This window comes from Antedon bifida, chromosome 4 (assembly GCF_963402885.1).
Source record: "Antedon bifida chromosome 4, ecAntBifi1.1, whole genome shotgun sequence".
In the NCBI taxonomy this organism is placed as follows: Eukaryota; Metazoa; Echinodermata; class Crinoidea; order Comatulida; family Antedonidae; genus Antedon; species Antedon bifida.
Window position 1 is genome coordinate 13,473,042 of NC_136229.1, and position 19,411 is coordinate 13,492,452.

General features: G+C 32.1%; 2 protein-coding genes across 2 annotated transcripts in view; one reads left to right on the plus strand and one right to left on the minus strand.

Annotated features, from left to right (window-relative positions):
* LOC144840155 (SWI/SNF-related matrix-associated actin-dependent regulator of chromatin subfamily A-like protein 1) overlaps window positions 1–19,411 on the plus strand; it is a 219,655-nt gene that overhangs the window by 145,814 nt on the left and 54,430 nt on the right. The window lies entirely within an intron of this gene.
* Window positions 1–19,411, minus strand: part of LOC144840160 (polypeptide N-acetylgalactosaminyltransferase 13-like) — an 81,334-nt gene that overhangs the window by 42,562 nt on the left and 19,361 nt on the right. The window contains exons 2-4 of the mRNA XM_078695870.1: window positions 16,532–16,830; window positions 14,376–14,595; window positions 12,108–12,280 (exon numbers count right to left, since the gene is read on the minus strand). Of these exons, the coding sequence (XP_078551996.1) occupies window positions 12,108–12,280; window positions 14,376–14,595; window positions 16,532–16,685 (547 nt within the window). The 5' untranslated portion in view covers window positions 16,686–16,830. The remainder of the gene's footprint in view (window positions 1–12,107; window positions 12,281–14,375; window positions 14,596–16,531; window positions 16,831–19,411) is intronic.

Sequence of the window (19,411 nt, forward strand, 5' to 3'; positions counted from 1 at the left end):
TCAAATTTGAGTCTCAAATTGCATTAATAATGCCTTGTGACCAAATTTAGACTAAATTAGGTGGTGGGATTATATTCAGTCATGTTTTTATTTCATTTATTCCAGTCCACTCAGGCAACGCTTGTCTGCTTAATATATACTTTGTCCAAGAACTTTCAATTGCACTGATGAAGGGCTAGTGTTGCCTGAAAGCTCTGCTAATTTTTCTGGCTGTTTTACTATATCGTTTTGATTTAGCTTTTCGCTTATTTTATTTTGTATCTCCATCCAATACCTACAGCATTGTCATTATCGTCAGTAATTTGCCTTTGGATTCATATATTATAAATTTATATAAATACATGCATACATTATTTTAGTACCATAATTGTAAAATCAAATATGCTTTAATAAAACATTAAAAAAAAATAAAACAATGTTTTATTTTTGTCATTTTAATGTCATTAATTAGAAAAAAGTTTGAGTGAGACGATACACACAAGAATATAAACGGACACAGAAAATAAAAAGGAAAAACAAAACATTTCTGAAACTGAAACAGAGAATTAAAATAATTAAACTAAAAACTTTTACTTCTATTATATAGCCTGTGCAAATATGTGAATGCGATTGGTTGAAACTGCATCACATGAATACCATCATGATCCTATTGTTACATATCCTCGCGGATTTTGATATTGACTGTATAATTATTTTTAAATATTTTAACTATGAATACATAGCGCCCTCATGTTTTATGAGCCCCAGCGGCGTGGCGGGTCATGGGTCTATCCTTGATTTTAAAATAGGGGATGGTTTAATAGGCACCAAATATCTGAGCCACAGGCCCCGTGGCAAAGCGATTTTGGGTAAATGACACTCTAGATGGTAGGAAATGTTACTCTCCGACATAAAATTCATGATAAAATGGCACCCCTCACTGCACTAGTCTAGTTGGCCCGGAGGCATTATTTTTTTTCCTATTAGGTTAAGGCAGAAAATATAGAAGGTTTGCATATATCATGAATGCATATCTGAGCTCATGACGTCATACTTGCAAAACACACTCTCTGATGCACAGATCGGAGTTACTTCCTGTACTTTTTCTCTCGATGTTGTTAAAGACTAGACCTGCAATTTTTGACGTTTTGTAAAAATAATGCATATATATAACTTTAAACACATTAAACCAGGTCATCTCTTGTCTTAAATGTGCGTTTTATTAAGGTTAATTATGATAAAAAGAGAAAAACAATGCACTACCTAAGTAGCTCATGTCGAAAGTTCTCTCGTAGATGTTTATAGGCCTACTATAGCTTAGTTTTGTAGGCCTAGCTGGTAAAGAGCTAGCTAGCTATAGGCCTAGTCTGACGTTACATATAGCCTATAATATCTATACAATAGTAGCACTAAGTCAGAATTCTATCTCTTCATAAACTGCAAGGCCGAAACTAACGCCGTTCGAACTGGCGCACCTTTTAATTTCCCTCTATCCATTACTCTATATTAGAACGGCAAATTTGTATGAAATGTGTTTTTAGGACAATTTTTTTGCAACTTTCGTAAATTCTCGGCCATTTTCCTAGGTCACAATTAAGTCACTCGGGTAATTAGCAATATCGAGAAAAGAAAGCAGCACATATCAGCGCAGCTGCAGTTATAGTATAGCGGTAGTGCTGCCATGCGCCATTTCAAATGAAACGAGCGGTAAGTATAAAACTGTATTCTTGCTCATGTTTCTCGCACCTCCCAAACATAAGATTGAGCACCCTTTTAAACATTTTTCTAAACACCAAATGCAGTGATAACACTAGGCTAGGTTATGTTTCTTACTAATTAATATTCCAAAGCTGCTATGTAGGCAATTGTTAATTGAATGCGGGATGATTAGGCCCATGTGTGACTGGACGATTCGGCCCACTTTAAGGCTGATATAATGTCTGACTAAGAGAGGTTTCTCATTCCATTTATAAACCAGATTCAACTAAGTTGAATAACACGGCGACCAAATTATTTTCAGAGACCAAGTTACCGGACAGTCATACATACTTTTTGCATTAAAATGTTCTAGATTTTTAGCCTCTTCTGTTTTGGACTTGCTTGTTTGTATTGTTGAGCAAAAAGAGCTAAGACTATGTTGAAAAGAAATATCTTTGTGGGAGGTCAAAATGCTATATTTGCCCTTCCTGACCCCCCTTCCATTCCCGCGCTGCTGATGAGCCCTCTATAGATGCGCTGAAAGACCGTTTGTGATTGGTCACTCACAGGAGTAACCTGGTACGTGCGACGCACTGAAAATCTGGCGAATTGACTCGATAAAGAAGATAAATTATTAGTAATTATAGTTAGGCTAAGCTACAGTACCTAGTAATTTTATTACTGTAAAGTGTAGAATTATTGATGGAAATTCTTCTGGTAATGTACTAAGGAATCATTATAGTATTTATTTGCCATAATATGTTCATTTTTCGCAAGGTAAGGTGAACGCTATGCCTGGGCAGGCTTACTTACTTAGGCTAGCTCAATTAAAATTTATATCACAATCTTCATGAGCCTTTGTTGTAAAAATAAATTATAAAAGCATGATTGATTGATTGATTGATTGATCATTTGGCACTTAAATAAACTCTCAATACAATGTATGTAGATGAAAACTAATACACAAAATTATTAATTGTATAAAAACAAACTATTCATATCAATAATTATAGTTCCAATAAACAAATAGCAATGCATTGATACTGTAATCAATAACAATTCATCACCCAGACATAACACACAATCACTTGGGAAATATTGAAACCTGATTGATTTCCTTTACAAGTTTCCTGGATGGTCTAAATGGTACTAGTCATTCTGTGTATAATACATTGTGGTTATCTATATAGCAGAGTACTCATATGTATTGAAAATCATTCATATATGTTTTCTGACAAGAATAATAACACAAGAGATCAAACTCTTTAAACAGACTTTTAATAATAGTGGGAAGATGATTCAACTAAAGTTCATTTGTACTTTCTTGTTTTTTTATCTGATGAATTATTTTCAAGTTGTAAAATGTGCAGTAATAACTAAAGATCCTGTAGATGTAGTAGCTTCTGCAGGTGAGGAGGCAACGTTCAGCTGTATAATCAAAATGAATAAAAATGTACCAAAAGAGCTTACATACACTGTTGGATGGTATTCAAGTGAACAGTACATTTCTAATGGCAATCGAATGGAAATAAACAATAACAGGTATACAGTTGACACAACATTCATATTTAAGCCTGGTGATGGTAAGTATATTACCACTACTTTGAGGATTACTGATGTGAAGCATATTGATGCAGGAAGTTTTCTTTGTCTTGTTCTTCAGAAAACAGGAATTCAAAGCTCAGCAAAACTTACTGTCAAACAAGTTCCTGAGCCAAGATGCATGGATTTGCCGAAAACGGTTACATTGACTGAAAGAATTGCACTTTCATGTATGATAGGAGCAGGCAATCATGATACAAGACTTACATGGTACAAATCTGACTCTGAAGGATTTATTAACTCTGCAACATTTCCTCAATCAACAGAAAAAAGTTACCTTAATATAACAATACTGGCAAGTAAAAATGTAAATAATTATTTTACATGTATAGCATCATCCTTAGAAGGTGGACAAGCAGAATCATGTTCAACAAATCTAATGAATATTGTTAAAGAAGAAACTTCATCATTACCGGTAGTTGTTTCTACACAAAATACAATGCCAATTATGTCTGGAAGTGAGGGATGTTTTCAATGCATAGTAACATGTGACACATGTGCTGGTCTAATAGAATTTACTTGGGAATACAATGGATCATCATCTTTCTTACACTCACAAAGAAGCAATACACGTTGCATTGCAAGCATTTCTTTGATAGATAATGGGAAGGTGTTAAAATGTAGAGCAACATTTGATTCAAAGAGTGGTTCAGGAAAAATAGTAATTAAAGTAGTTGATGGATTAACAATGCCTATGACTCAACCAGTTGCTACTCAAACATATTCAACTCATTCAACTAATCAACACCAAAATGAAGTTCAGAAAACTTTGAAAACAACTAGTTTTTATATACCCATAGCAATTGTTGTAGTAATCATAATCATTACAATTTGTGGCTTTTTTGGATTCTATTTATATCGTAAATATAAACAGACACCAAATATCACTGAAGATAAACTGAATATGAAAAATATAATTACATCAGGATCACTTAATAATCAACAGCAATACACTCTTGATGTATTTCCTATGTATGCTAAAGTTCAGAAAGTTAACAACCTATCAGAAAAACAAAATATTGATCAGAATAAATTACCTGAACATGAGAATCCAATATACGCGCCTGTAGAAATACACAAACAGACATCAGATAAGAGAGTTAACACAACAGTAGCGATTAAAACAGAAACCAGTGAAAACCAAGTTAATCACTGGAAAAGCCCAAGTGGAGATGTATATGCTTGTATACAAAAGAACAAGGCTTCTACATTACCTGCAAGTGTCAAAACTAAAAACGTGCCAGACACAAAACCTAAAAAACTGAAAAAAAATGTTAACCAGAGTAGAGAATCTGCAATTGAAGGAAACGATGATATTTCAAGGAACATACCAGAAAATGAATCTAATAAGAAACTGCAAGAGAACATTTCTGACAAGCCTCGAGATAAGGATCATCCTCATGTTAAAAAAAAACATTCAAAAAAGTTAGCCATGTCAAAAGCTTCACCACATGGTTCAAGATCAAAGTGTGTTGACCCACAAGGATTAATGTATGCAGACTTAGATTTTATGAACACAGCAAAAACTTCCATGTCCACTGAAATCAGTGGAGTTATTTATGCTGATATAACTAAACATTAAATGTTAAGTTATAAATAGTTTATTAATTAATTATAACAAAACCCCATATATAAAGGAAAAGTTAATGCATGGAGTAAGGTTAATGTGGCTACCATCAATTACCATCTATTATTATTCATTTAACATTAAACATAATTAATACTATATTATACAATAGAATGCTATCTTCTATTATATAATACCTAAATAAATTCTGTCATTTGATTAGACGATTGTGGGTCACATGGCGTGCAATAGTACGCACTATTAAACAATCGTTTATTACTGTTAAATACAACAGAGCCACCTGTTGTCTTGCCTCTGTTTTGTTTGTAAACACCACCGAGATATGCATCAGCAGTAGACTTTTGTGTAGATCGTTTTTAGGATTTTGATTAATCAATGGGGACATCCCTACAAGACGTGGAATCGTTGGAAAAACATAATTATTAGCCTACATATTAGTTCCAGTTGCCTGTCGAAGTTTCGTATTGCTGCAACCTAGTTAGGCCTAGTGGGCCTAGGCCTGTTAGTATTAGAATAGGCCTATGCGTTTTAGCCTTGCAAGGCCTAGGATTGTTTGGTCGTTTGTTGACATAATTACCACTATAGTAGGTGCGTTTATAAAATCCACGTTTATAAAATCCACATAAAAAATAATATTTAATATAATTATTAAAAACCAAATGTTACTGTTTTAATCAATGACTTACATACATTATAATTATTATAACACCCCTTATATATTATTCTTGCAATTGGATTGGACAAATATGCACCACATATCTAATAGTGACAATTAATGAGATGTAATGCATGTAAAGTGGGAATCTAACTCTCTTATGATTTCCTTCTCAGAAGGCTCAAGCAAATTAGAGTTGACAACACTATTTTAATCCTACTTTATCAAAGTATTATTTTGAGTATTTTAAAATATAGAGATACCACGTAAAATTGCACAATGTATCATTAAAACAGATTCTAACGCCATGTTCACTGATTTTACAAGAAGTATATTTTAAGAAAAGTTGAAAATATTATGAAATGTCCTACTACATTACTGTTACAATTTTAATAGATCTGGGTTGGCATTTATCAATATTTGCTTATATTTTTGCTTAAGCTGAAATATTTAAGAAGTGCTTAAGCAAATAACTTAATCTTATTTATCAAACCGTCTTAGCAGCAAATTATGTCTTAAGACGAAAAATTCTTGCTTACGCATGCGTATTAGCTTTTTTCTCTTAGCGATGGCGGCGCTATAACATTTTATCTCCGTATTTTCACTCCCAACAAGAGAGGGCGCATTCTGGCTACTATTGTTTTTATTACTTGAAATAGAGAAAGAGCACAACAGTCGGAAATATACATACGAAAATCATTCGCTTTAAACTTAAATCAAATCAACATTTATTTATTTTTATCAATGACAGCGACCCTTGGCAGCCGATACAGTTTTCTAAAAGTTAGTCAATTGGGTCGTACCTATCCCGAAAATATTAGTTTTGCTCGTCCAATTTCTAGGCCATCTTTATGAAGATCGATATCATTATTTTAGCGTCCGTAGTACAGCGGAAAACGCACTAGCGTAGCCTTTCCGAATGTTCAATGTTCCGGCCTAGCGCGCTCGCGTTGTCAAAAAAGAATGTTTCTGTTGCAGAAATGAGATAAGAACGAAATTTTTCATCTTAAGGCAGGGTGTTGTTCGTCTTAGATTTAAGACAAAATTAAGCAAATTTTTTTGCTTAGATATATTGATAAATCTGACTTAGGCAAAATCAAGGATTTAAGGCAAAGTTAAGAAGATTTTTTTGCTAAGCAAGTTTGATAAATCCGGCCCCTGGCATTAGACAGACCCACAAAAACCAATATAATGTAGAACTATCCTGTCCTTTGTTTGTAAATAGCATTAATATGTACAATTCTAATGTTCGCCGATATAACTATTTGTTATTATTTTAAATTTTAATCATTTCAACAGTATTTTACAGAGCATGGCATTTTTATAATCTGAAATTTTAATAGTTTTTTAACAGTATTTTAACATATTAATAGTATTTTAACATTTCCTTAAATTCCAATTTTTTATTGTTTTATTGTCTTAATTATGGCAAGCAACCAAATTTCCATTTTAAAGTGGACCAATAAAATGTCTTGAATTTTGAATCTTGTAAAGCTTAAATGTTTTGAAAATTGTTGTCACGCGAGGTTGGAGACTGAAAATCAAACTGTTTTACTCCATATCTAAAATTGGAAGACTGCCTTTTTGAATGGCTTATTACTCTATAGGTTAGCTAGATCAACTTTTGTATCCACTTTGAGGTCCAGAGAATTTGACTTGAAATTGGTTTAGGATGGTCAAACAATCATTTTTGGCTTGGTTACACATTTTGAAAATGTGGCAAAAGGTCAAAAGGTCGGGGTAAAAGGTTATAAGACAAAACACCAATATGTCCTTAAATCTCGACAACCACTGGTCACTGCGAGGTAATTTGGTCTCAAATTGATCAGAAGGTATACATTTATATTCAGTCTAATGGGAAATTATAGTCAAAAATGACCGGAAATACCATTTCTGACCTTTTACCCACAACCCAGAGCATTATATGCATCTCCATAACTACTGGTCGTAGACAATTGAATTTGGTCTTAAATTGTTCAAAATATATATTTTGTTATTGGTTACATATTAGAAAGGTCAAAGGGTCAAGGTCAAGGGTTATATGAACAAATAAAAAAAAGGTACTTGTATCTCGACAACCACTGGTCGCAGCAAGTCAATTTTGGTCTGAAAATGTTCAGAAGGCATGTATTTGTATTCAGTCTAATGGGGCATATTAGTAAAAAATGATCAGAAATGCCATTTCTGACCATTGACTCACATACCAGGACATCTTCATATCTCTGTAAGTACTGGTCGTAGAAACTTAAATTTGGTATCAAATTGTTTGAAATATACATATTTACATTCATTGTAATAGAAAATTTGGTTAAAAGATGAACAGAAATACTATTACTAATGTTTCAAACAAAAAAAACATATCTCTACACAACAGTAATGTTATGCAATAACTGATGCTTTAATGGTTTCATTATAGGAATTAAAACAAATCCTCTACGTGTGTAATTGTACTTTTGCTTATAATAATGCTAGAAAGTATTGTTGACCCCCGAGGATGACCAAACATTTTGATAGAAATGTCGAGCTCAACAATTCAGAATGCTAGAAGTAACTTACCGTAGCTTTCCGAATAAAGGGCCCGGGCATTTATTTATTCGGGGAAGGCGTTTATTTTGTTTTGCTGTAATAATGGTAATATGTATAATCAAATAAATACACCCTGGATATTAAAAAATACAACACAATTAATATAATAATAAGAATAACTGGATTAAACCTCATTCTATCCGGGTGCAAGTACAATCAGGTAATAAAAGGTATCAGAGACAACTCAGAGACCAATTCATTGTCATCATTCTGTATGACACTGTTGCATAATATTTTTGAGTCACCGAAAAAACTTATACATACACACGTCTGTTCCCAGTGTAGATAATAAAACAATATATATATTTCTGGAGATTTATTATCAATACCACTAGAAACTTTGACATGTTTTAGGTACTGAATGCATTGCCAATAAAAGCATCAGAAGCTAGACATTATTGTACAATAGTAATGAAGCTATGTATTGGCATTTAACAATGTGCAAAAGACAGCGTTGACTGTTGACAAATTGGAGTCACAAACAAACAGATGAAAGAATGAAGATCCATTATGAGTGCAATTGTGTTTCAGGATAATGATGTGCAGTGGCGGATCTAGGATCTGAAAGTGGCAAACGAGGTGCGTAGCACTGCAGTAGCACCGAGCGGGGCTGGGTTTGGGGGGGGGGGGCGTTTCCCCCTCCTGAGCCTCGGAAAAAATGTGAAAAAATAGATGCTTACACACTGTTTATTAGACTAGAGCAACTGTTTCCATCACATTTAATAACAAATCCTTCCTAAATACTGTATGGATCTGTTTCGACGAACTAATAATAAACTTTGATCGAAAAACACTTCAAACAAAATGAAAAATTGGTAATGTGGTACTCCGAAAATGGCTTGATAGTGCATGTGTTAGTGTACTGTGTTCTGTTAACCTCAGATATATACCCTACAGCCAGGTGAATAACTCAATGTAATTTAGTATACAATGATTGCAGTAATCGCTGTGTCTATAACACAAATCAATAAAACGCCATACGTCACACACTTTTTCATGCTTAATTTATGCCTATGAAATAATAAAAGAACACCATGTTTCTCGTTTATTTTTAACGTTTATACGGCATACCATTATTATATAAAAAACCTTCATATGCAAGAAAAAAATTCACGATATTACACTCCACTCTGTACAGGGGTATAAATATACCACGCTAACGCTTGCACACATGGACCAGGGCGGTAATTAACTGAAATGAAAAATGGTGTATTTTTGGAGAGTGATGACGTCAGCATTCACACGAGGAAATCGCGTTTTCTTTTTAAACTCTTTAATTCATAAATTAAGTGGGGTGGCTAGCCCCCACTAGATCCGCCACTGATGTGTCATTGTGGCATGACATGCATTTACACAATAATTATATCACAACACATTTCATTAACTACCATAATCTACAATTTACCAAGTATTTTGACAAAATGTTATCACTTTTTGATATTAATTGTGCTGTATTTTTGTTATATCTAGTTGGTATTTATTTTATTATACAATACCATATTATACCCAAAAAAAAGATGCCTTTCCCTCCCCCTAAAAACCCTTCTGAACATTAAATGCCCGGGGCGGATAAATATGGTAAGTTACTTCTAGCATTCTGAAATGAACAGTTGAGCTCGACGTTTCTATTAAAATGTTTGATCGTCCTCGGAGACAGCAATAACTGGTACTTTAAAATTGAAACAATTTAAAGTATCAGACAGTAAAGGATTTGTTTTAATTCCTATAATGAAACCATTAAAGCATCAGTTATTGCATAACATTACTATCTAAGGATAAGTTGTGTAGAGATATGTTTTTTGTTTGAAACATTAGTAATTAATAGTATTTCTGGTCATCTTTTAACCAAATTTTCTGTTAGAATGAATGTAAATATTTGTATTTCTAACAATTTGATACCAAATTTTTAGTTATCCGCACCTTGGCGTATAACTTCTTCTGATTGTATGAGATCATAACTTTTTTTTTGGTTATCCGCAACTTTTGTTGCCTGTACGGTATGCAAAGAGCAAGAAATCATGTTTTATCTCTTGAATTGTGATTTTTCAGCCTTTCCAATTCATTTTAAAAAAGATTGACATCATTTCAAATTAAAATGATGTCATACGAACATGTTAATTTAGACATTTGCATGCATTTTAGTTAAAAAAGTTACAAAATATTGTCAAAAGTATGCCTATTTTGAATCTATTATAGCTCCTCAATATCAACGGTGACCCCCAATTTTTTTAACTTAATATGCAAGCATTTATGTTGTAGATATGAATTCATGGAGAATTTTTACCTCTTAAATGTTATGACATCATCGTATGGCCACACGAATGTAAAATATAAGATTTTTGTCTTTTTCGTTATTGCTCATCACATTCAATAGATTCGTATTGCATTTGCCCCAAGATTTTAATACTGTTTAGGTCAATCAACTGTCTTTCGCATGAATTAAAAATATTTTAATTTTTATGACTTTATAATGTCTAAAAATTTTAATAATGTGGGTCACTTTATTTTCATAACTTTTATAACTCATCAGAATAAAAAGTAATAATCATGATTAAAACGTTTTCTGGAAGCTATTGGATTGTAGATACGAATTCATGTGAACATATTGCCAATCAGATGTTTTGCCGTCATCATATGGCAAGTCGTCTTTTGCATCATAATTCATCACATTTAAAAGAACGCGTATCTATATTTTACAGATTCAAATTTCTTCCAAATGTTAATATGAGATAATTTCCTTTCGAAATTGCTATCTTCATGTTTCATTTTGATACCGTCACCATGTTAAAAATTGGATTAAATGGCGGGTCATGAAATTTCATCTATGTGTACTGTATGTAATATGTATACAGATTATACTCTGTATAACTATATGACACATAGACAGAATTCAGCACTAACATGTCATATTCTTCATTTCAGGTCATAATGCCATAATATTTTTCTGTGTGCAATATTCCAACGTATGACGTGCACGTGGCGTTTGTCATGTGGATAATCTAGTTCTTTATATAATTCTTCTGTCTTTCTCCCTCATTTTTTGTGCATCACGTATCTTTAAAAATGGGTAAACATAACATTTCATAACTTTGCCAACATATGGGCATTTACATGAAGTTGTGCACGTCAGAGTTGCGCAACATGACTTAGGCGGGTTTTTATGATTTTTTATGATTGATTATAGATTAAAAACCAAGCGTAATTTTGTGAAAATTTAAGTCATATCAAGGGCAAACTTTCTGTGGATTAAAAATGGCATCTTTTACAAGAAGTTATGCGAGCACGCGCATTTAAAATTTCAAAATGCACAAAATTAATTTTTAATCAACTTTTTACACGATTTGTTACATTTTGCGCATTTCAAAAATGTCTGTGCGTGCGAACAATTTCATGCGTACGGATTGCTACACGTAAAAACCAATATTATTTTCTTAATAATATCATTTTGTACTGTATCCTTTTTGACAGACTATAGTATAAAAGAGCTAAAGAAAACCGCAAATCCTTATTTACAGTTTACAAATTGCTTTTAAAATGTTCAGCCTTTATCCTAGATGAAGTTCATTGTAATGTAATCTAGAATTGGGATAACAACACTAGAGGGCGAGATTGATGACAGCAAATTGATGGAATAGAATGTATAAGATGACATAAACTCTTTTAATGTATTATATGAAAAACTGGTCAAATATGTGTTGGGATGCCATTTTACAGTGACCTGTAACCTAAATGTTAGCTGTAATTCAAAGTAATGTTTTGTGGTAAAGGTTTCACTTCTTTATGACATTATATAGAACATATACCTTGATAGCGCAGTTAAATGAGCAAAATGCAATGCATTTTGTTTATATAAAAATAAAACTGGATAAAATAAAAATCGACCAAACAGGATAAATTTAAATAAACCGGATAAAATAAACTGAATAAAATAAACTGGATAAAATAAAAGAGAAAAACATAGAAAATAACAAAAAGACAATTACAACAAATAAATCCTACCTCTTTCACTTGCATCATCAACAAGTACAATTTGTTTGATAAGTTGCCGTGGTGATCTATTTATGATGCTGTGTACTGTTCTTAACAGGGTGCTCCAAGCTTCATTATGAAACACAATGACAACACTTGTATCTGGAAGTTTATCAACAGGAGGATACACTTTTTTCTTACATCTGAAATCAGTAATTTCATTTACTAATAAACATCAAAGATGTATTGTCCTTAAAAACATAAAAATTAATAAAATCTAAACTAGAATTTAATTCGTCACTTTGACGAATTATAGGTGATCATTTTTATAATGTTACTTATATTTAATTTTTTAAAAAAACATGCACGTACGTTAAATATATTGATTTATGCAATCCTAATATCTGATGCATATATGCTTATGGTGCTGATTGGTGCCTATTATGTGTCATAGAATATATACTCTATACGGTACAGTGTACTGTATATCTATATACAGTGTAACATAGGTGAAATTACGAGAACCACACCATGTTCTAATTTTTTGGTATGATGACGTTGTCAAAATAAACTTGAAGATCACAATTTCGAAAGATAATGAATTGAGCAAAAAAATATAAGGTTTGGAAGAAAATTTGGCATGTAGATGCGCAGTGCGCGCTGTTTAACATTTTTATAAATGTGATGAAAGAGATGAAAAAACTACTGGCCATATCATAACGTCACAACATCCGATATCTAAATTTCATCAGCTGTCAGCCGTCATCAAACGAAAATGGTGGCAACTCATGATAAAGATAATTAATTTAGCAAGCACATACTGAAATGTGAGCGAAAATCTGGCTCAAATAACAGAGATGCGCTCTATTGAATGTGATAACCTACACAAAAAGATAAAAAATCCTAATTTTTTTATTCAAGTGGCTATTTTGATGACGTCACAACATTTTGTACTTCAAATATGTACATGAATTCATATCTACAAAATTTTCAAAAGGTCTCATTCAAAAATTACGTTTGATTTTTTATCTTTGATCAACCATAACAAATCAAATCACGCGCAAGTCACGTTGCGCAACTATGATGTCTACAATAACAATAGGTGATCATTTTATTTTAAATGATCATCTAATAACTAAACTAAAGAATAATGATTTCACTAAAAGTAAACATCATAGCAAGTAAATAATTTTCCCCCAACTATAAAGTATAAAGTGACCTATTCAACAAAACATTTGTTTCCAATTATTTTTTTCAGGGAACATATTCCTGTACATTGTGTTGAGTTTTCTTTATATTACATTATTCTGATTAATTTAAATAACAAAGGCTAGCAGCAGGCATACAAAAATTGACTGACAACTTGGTTTTGAAGTTTGCTGCCCTCTCTAGACTTGAATTTTATAAAATAATAATCTATATATTAATGCTACTAAATTTTTCGCATAATTTTACGTATCTCCTCCAAAACCACTGAAAGGTACGTGCTCACATTTGGCACACTGATGTTTATTGAGGGGCCGCACACGATAGGCTTTGTCACTTTCCTAAATTTTAAGGATAAACACTAAAAAAAAGGCACCCAAAATGTTTGTGTCTGAGCTCATCATCTAATTTCGACTACTTTTTGTGTTGAGTCCGTAATCATAGTTATTATTCCAATACTTCACATCTTAATTCGATAACTTACAAATTCATATTTTATCATAAAAAATGTTTTACAATTTGTTTTGTGATTTTTAAATAATTTGTCAGGGGCCAGGAAGAGTGCGCTTTTATTATACTTAATCATGCCAAGTGAATTATTTTTAAGGCAGACAAACCGTGCGGGTTACTGGTACACCACAATTTAATTACAAAAGTAGCAAGTATAGTAGGTACCAAATCTCCCATACAAAATACAACAAAAATTGCAAAATGTAAATACCAGTGAAATAAAAATAAAAGGTAAATGAATAAACAGCAGCAATGTGTTTTTCATTTGATTTTTGTCCACTTTTTTATTTTATCTCTATGTATCAAATAATTAATACACCACGAAAAACACCCAATATAATATAGTTTAGCATTTTATACTTTCGTTATGCGTTTGCGCACATCATATAATTCACACAGCACAATTTTAAGTAATAAGTCTGAACAGTCAAAAGTAAAGTCTAAAGTTCCATATCCACTGTACTATTGCTTTAATTTTTTAGCCTACATAATTTTAAAGTGAAGGGATAGTGTATAACAAATCAATGGCCGTAAATACAGTAGTTCTATTTTATCTATCTAAAAGCAGCCAAGTCTTCTTACCCATCCATTCGAACATCTGGAAGTGACCTGTTTAAAGAGATCATGTCACTTGCCATCAGGTTAAACTGGTTGATCTTAAACATCTCTTTCTGAAGCTCCTCTTTTTCTGGTGGGATGATAACTGCTTTTCCATTTTCCCCAGCACCATCTGGGTTGTGATATGGTTCTTGTGGATACACATCTGACTTTATGTTGGTCTTTACAGGCTCAACATGGTGAACTTGTTTAATAAAAAAGAATGAAAGTATGAAATAGTAAAGTAAATCAAACAAAATTATAATTTCAACAGATACAGAGGAAAGTTGGTCAAAATCTAGGGACTGTTATATTTTTTTTAATCCATTGATAGCAACAACAGGATAACATGTTATAATCAAAGATTAGCAAAGTTATACAGGTAGTACAAAAACAAACTTTTCAACTTTTACTATACTTATTTAGTTACAAACATACCACAACACAAAGCAAGGTGTTTCTTTACCATGTCTATATCCTTTAGTTAAATGTGTAGTAGTAGGGACGAGTAGGGATAGACGATAATGAAACATGGGGATCGCAATGGCAAAGCACAACGAAGATGGTGTTTTTGGCACTAAATTGTAAAAATAACCCACAAACAACATCAAACTTCTAATTTTTCGTTTTATTATACAGGTAAAAATGAATGTGATGTTTTCAATTCATACTGTTTTTGAATCTTTTTAATTATCAATACATTTATTTAAGGTGAGTTTCGGCATGACTGTAAATAATACTAATAGTATTTAAAAGGGTACTGTAGGCCTCTCCAAGGCTTCATATAACATACCAATAAAGTTGGGATACACATACGTGCAAAGTGTATGCTAAAAGTGTTCAACACTGTATTCCTTAAGGAAGTTCAATTCAATTCAATTCAATTCAATTTCTTTATTGCTGCAAATGCCGTCAAGGGCTAATATCCGCTTAAACATTACATCATACAAACATATACACATTTACATTTAAAATTGTTGTAATCATTACTATAGTTAATATTGTCATTATTATAATAATTGTTATTTATTATAATTGTTATAGTTATAATTATAATTGCTATTGTTATTATAATTAATGTTATGTAAGAAATTATAGGTCACATCTTAAGGGCAGTTTTAATGTCAAGTACAGAAGAGGAAGACACGTTAAGATGAAAAGATTGAGCGAGTGAGAGCGAGTGAGGTAGAGTAGAGTGAAGAAAACGAGTAGTATGTCCTTTAAAGGTAAGATGAGAAGAGTGTCGATTATGGCGAAGGGCCATTGACATAGTACGAACAGGAGGAAGAAATGGACAAAATTAAAACAATATAATATAGGCCGTGATTCTTTATTTTTTTAAAAAAGTGTTATTCAATCTGTATTAAGCTTTTGTTGTGGTAATATGGTAAATGGTCTAACAAAGAAAAATTTGAGTAAGTTAAACAGAATAGTTAGGAATGCAAGCAAACTTACTGGTGTCAAGATTAAAGATATCACACAAATGTATAATGATGAAATGATATCTAATTAAATAGTATTTTAGTTGATGAATCTTATATTCTCAACAGTAAGTTAGTAGTTACCAGATCTGGAAGATTAACAACAATTCCAGTTTTAAAACAAATAGGCATAAATTGTCATTCTTACCCATTAGACTACACAACAATGAGTTCCAAGGATAGGTCATTAAAGGCTTTTGTATTTATATTGCTTGATCAGTTGTTAAGTTCCATGTTGATCATGAATGTAAATATTATGTGTGTATTGTTTTGTTTTTCTGCCAAGAAAACAATTATCATTGTACTATAGGTGTATGTATGAATGACTTAATAAATCGAATCTGAATCTGAAGATAACATTACATTTTATATGTTAATTCGTACATTCATAGATTCTACTGTTAGCCTATTTCCTATAGAATAACTTTACGTATCCCTACGACATGCGAGGTGCTCTTGAAATTGAGTAAATGGCGCTGCCCATAGTGTCTCACGTTTATTTGCATTGATCAAATAGGAAGTATCTTCCTGCTACACTGTCTTTGGATAAACTCTCTATTGTGACATAGTAATTATGGTAATTATACAAAGGATGGACATCTATCTGGGTGCGCATAGCATTCACTTCAGCGAGCAATGCAGAACAAGAATTGTACTCACTTTCTTCCCGGAGGACTGGCTGACCATGAGCATTTTCCTGATTGCAATTATTCTGGGAGCATTCACTATAGTACATGATCAACATAATATCCAGCATGAACCATACCATTGATGTCGCTAGGACCACCTTAACATACATCAACCGACGTGCCATATTTCAACAAAAATTACATAAGACAAAAAAATACACAATGTTCTTATTAATATATATTCCTGGACATATTTTTGCTGTTGATCGCATAAACAATGGAATGCTGGTCTCAGAAGTATGACAGTAGAAGTAATACATCTACGGTGTTCTGTAAACAAACAAAAATCAAATGTTAGCTAAATATTTTAGTCCTAGACCTTTTTGTATAGAAATATCAATTACAAAACCATAAACTACATCAGAAAAACAAACATCAAGTTTACAATATTAATTCTTCATTCAGATTCTTTTTTAATTTTATAGTATTAATAGAATGCTATGAGTATACTGAAATACGGACAGTCACCAGTAGAATTCTTTAATTGCTTTAAAGAGGTATTGTCCCCAAAAAACATTAAAAACGAAGATTAATTAAATCAGACTTTGTATATATTTGTAGTTTTAATAAAGTTCACTTCCGTAGAACAAACAATTCTGCCGAAAAAATGTATGTTTTCACTTATAAAATTACAAAATAATGGTTAAATTCAACCAAAAATCCATTGGCTTTAAATTAAATTTTTCAAATACTTTTTTTTCGCGCCGCTGCTCTAGCCAGCTATGTCCCATGAGGACATTCATTAATAAGCTATTTCATAGGGTGCGTTCAAGCAACACTCCGTTCTATTAACCGTGTAGTGTAACCGGTGACCACATGGCTTTTTAAATTTTTAACACGAAATGCATGACCCTACGTGCACTTGCGCTTTTATTTGCTAATATTTTTACCCTTGACCTGAACTTTACATGTGTAGTGAATTTCATTAATATGTGATAATGAATTATGGAGATATGATTGATAATGTGATTTCACAAAATGGCGTATAAATGACGTCACGGATGAGTGATCACGCAGAAAAGCTTATTAGGACTAAGTTAAAGTATTTGAAAATACATTGTGAAATTTTTGTGATCATTGCCATTTAACTTTTTGAGATAATTGATAACAGAAAGAAGAATATTAAAGATTTTATACAAAATTTCTAAATGATCACCTAATTATATTGACTCAAATACGGGAACATGTGTGTTATCCCCACTTTTATTTACCTCCGCCAAGGAGGTATATGTAATCGGTAGTGTGTTTGTTTGTTTGTTTGTTAGCAGGATTACTCAAAAAGTAATTACAGGATCTTTACCACAATGAATATACAGATAGATATGTGGTCAAGGACCATTCCATTAAATTTTGGGACCATGGTCCCAATTCTGGACCACTTTTTTAGTATACTTTTCAGACCTGCTAGTGTTAAAAGATAGGACAGAATTTTTCAAAAGCCGGCGAGCAGTCTTAAAGTAACAAGTAAACTGAAATTGCATTTTCTCAGGAATTTGTCCAAAAAACTTCATTTTTGTACAAGAGGCAAGAGTTATAATTTGTGATTTGTAATTTTAAAACATAATTTGATTTAATGTGCAGGTTTTTTGATGCGAGTAGTTTAAAAAAACTTATTTCTTTTCAAATTCACTCGTTTGATTTTCGCGTTGCTGTTCTATTGTTAGTCAACTGAAGCTATTGTTAATTGAAAGGCTTGTTTACATAACCATTACACCAAACTCGCATACACATGCTTGTAGTGAAATTAGCCTAAATCACAAACAGCATTAAGACACACACAAATATATATATTTTTTTTTACCGCAGAAATCTTATGTAGGAAAAGTTTACAGTATGCGGAGGTATGCACTCTCGGAGTGGCTTTCTAGTTTTCAATATATGTTAGTGATTTAAGATGTAATGTTAATTCACCTTATCAAGTTTGCGGATGATATGTGTTTGACTGGTCTGAAGAGATGAATTTGTATAATATAGAGAAGAAGTATCAAGGGTTTTAGATTGGTTAATACTAATTATTTGTGTATTAATTCTAAAAAAACCAGAGAGCTTATATTTGACTTCAGAAAAAATGTTAATCACATTCCACTTGTTATTGACGGGAATCATGTTGAAAATCCAGAGTCTCTCTCTCTCTAAGTTGGATACACATACGTGCAAAGTGTATGCTAAAAGGTGTAAATTTCTTTATTGCTGCAAATGCCGTCAAGGGCTAATATCCGCTTAAACATTACATCATACAAACATATACATATTTACATTTAAAATTGTTGTAATTATTACTATAGTTAATATTTTAATTATTATAATAATTATTTATTATAATTGTTATAGTTATAATTATAATTGTGATTGTTATTATCTACTATATATATAAATTTACGTAAGGGCAAAATTCGGTAAATCGCACGTTATTTCTAGAATGTTTACTCGATGGTATATAAAGTTGGTTCGAATCTCGGTACTGATTTTAACCACCTGATGTAACCCTGTTTAATTGAGTTTGATAATTAATTATTGACAATTAAAACGAATTTAGGTTCAACGATTTGCCCCAAATAGGGGTGTTTTTCGATCGTGGTATACACTGTCTAATGGATGTCCATCTTGAACTACCGGGGAATTAACTGGTACTATATATAGCACTGATATTTTTTGTGCTCGAACACACCCATAGTGGTAGCTTTAGTATCTAAGGCTAACAGTTTTGCGAATTTGCAAACTCGACTATAATTTATAGGTCCCAGCTGCTTTATTTCAAAGCGGTTTTAAAAACATTACTGTGAAGAGATGAGAAAACTACACAGATTTTGACCGACCATTTTTCATATGATAAAAGCTTTTAAAATTTATC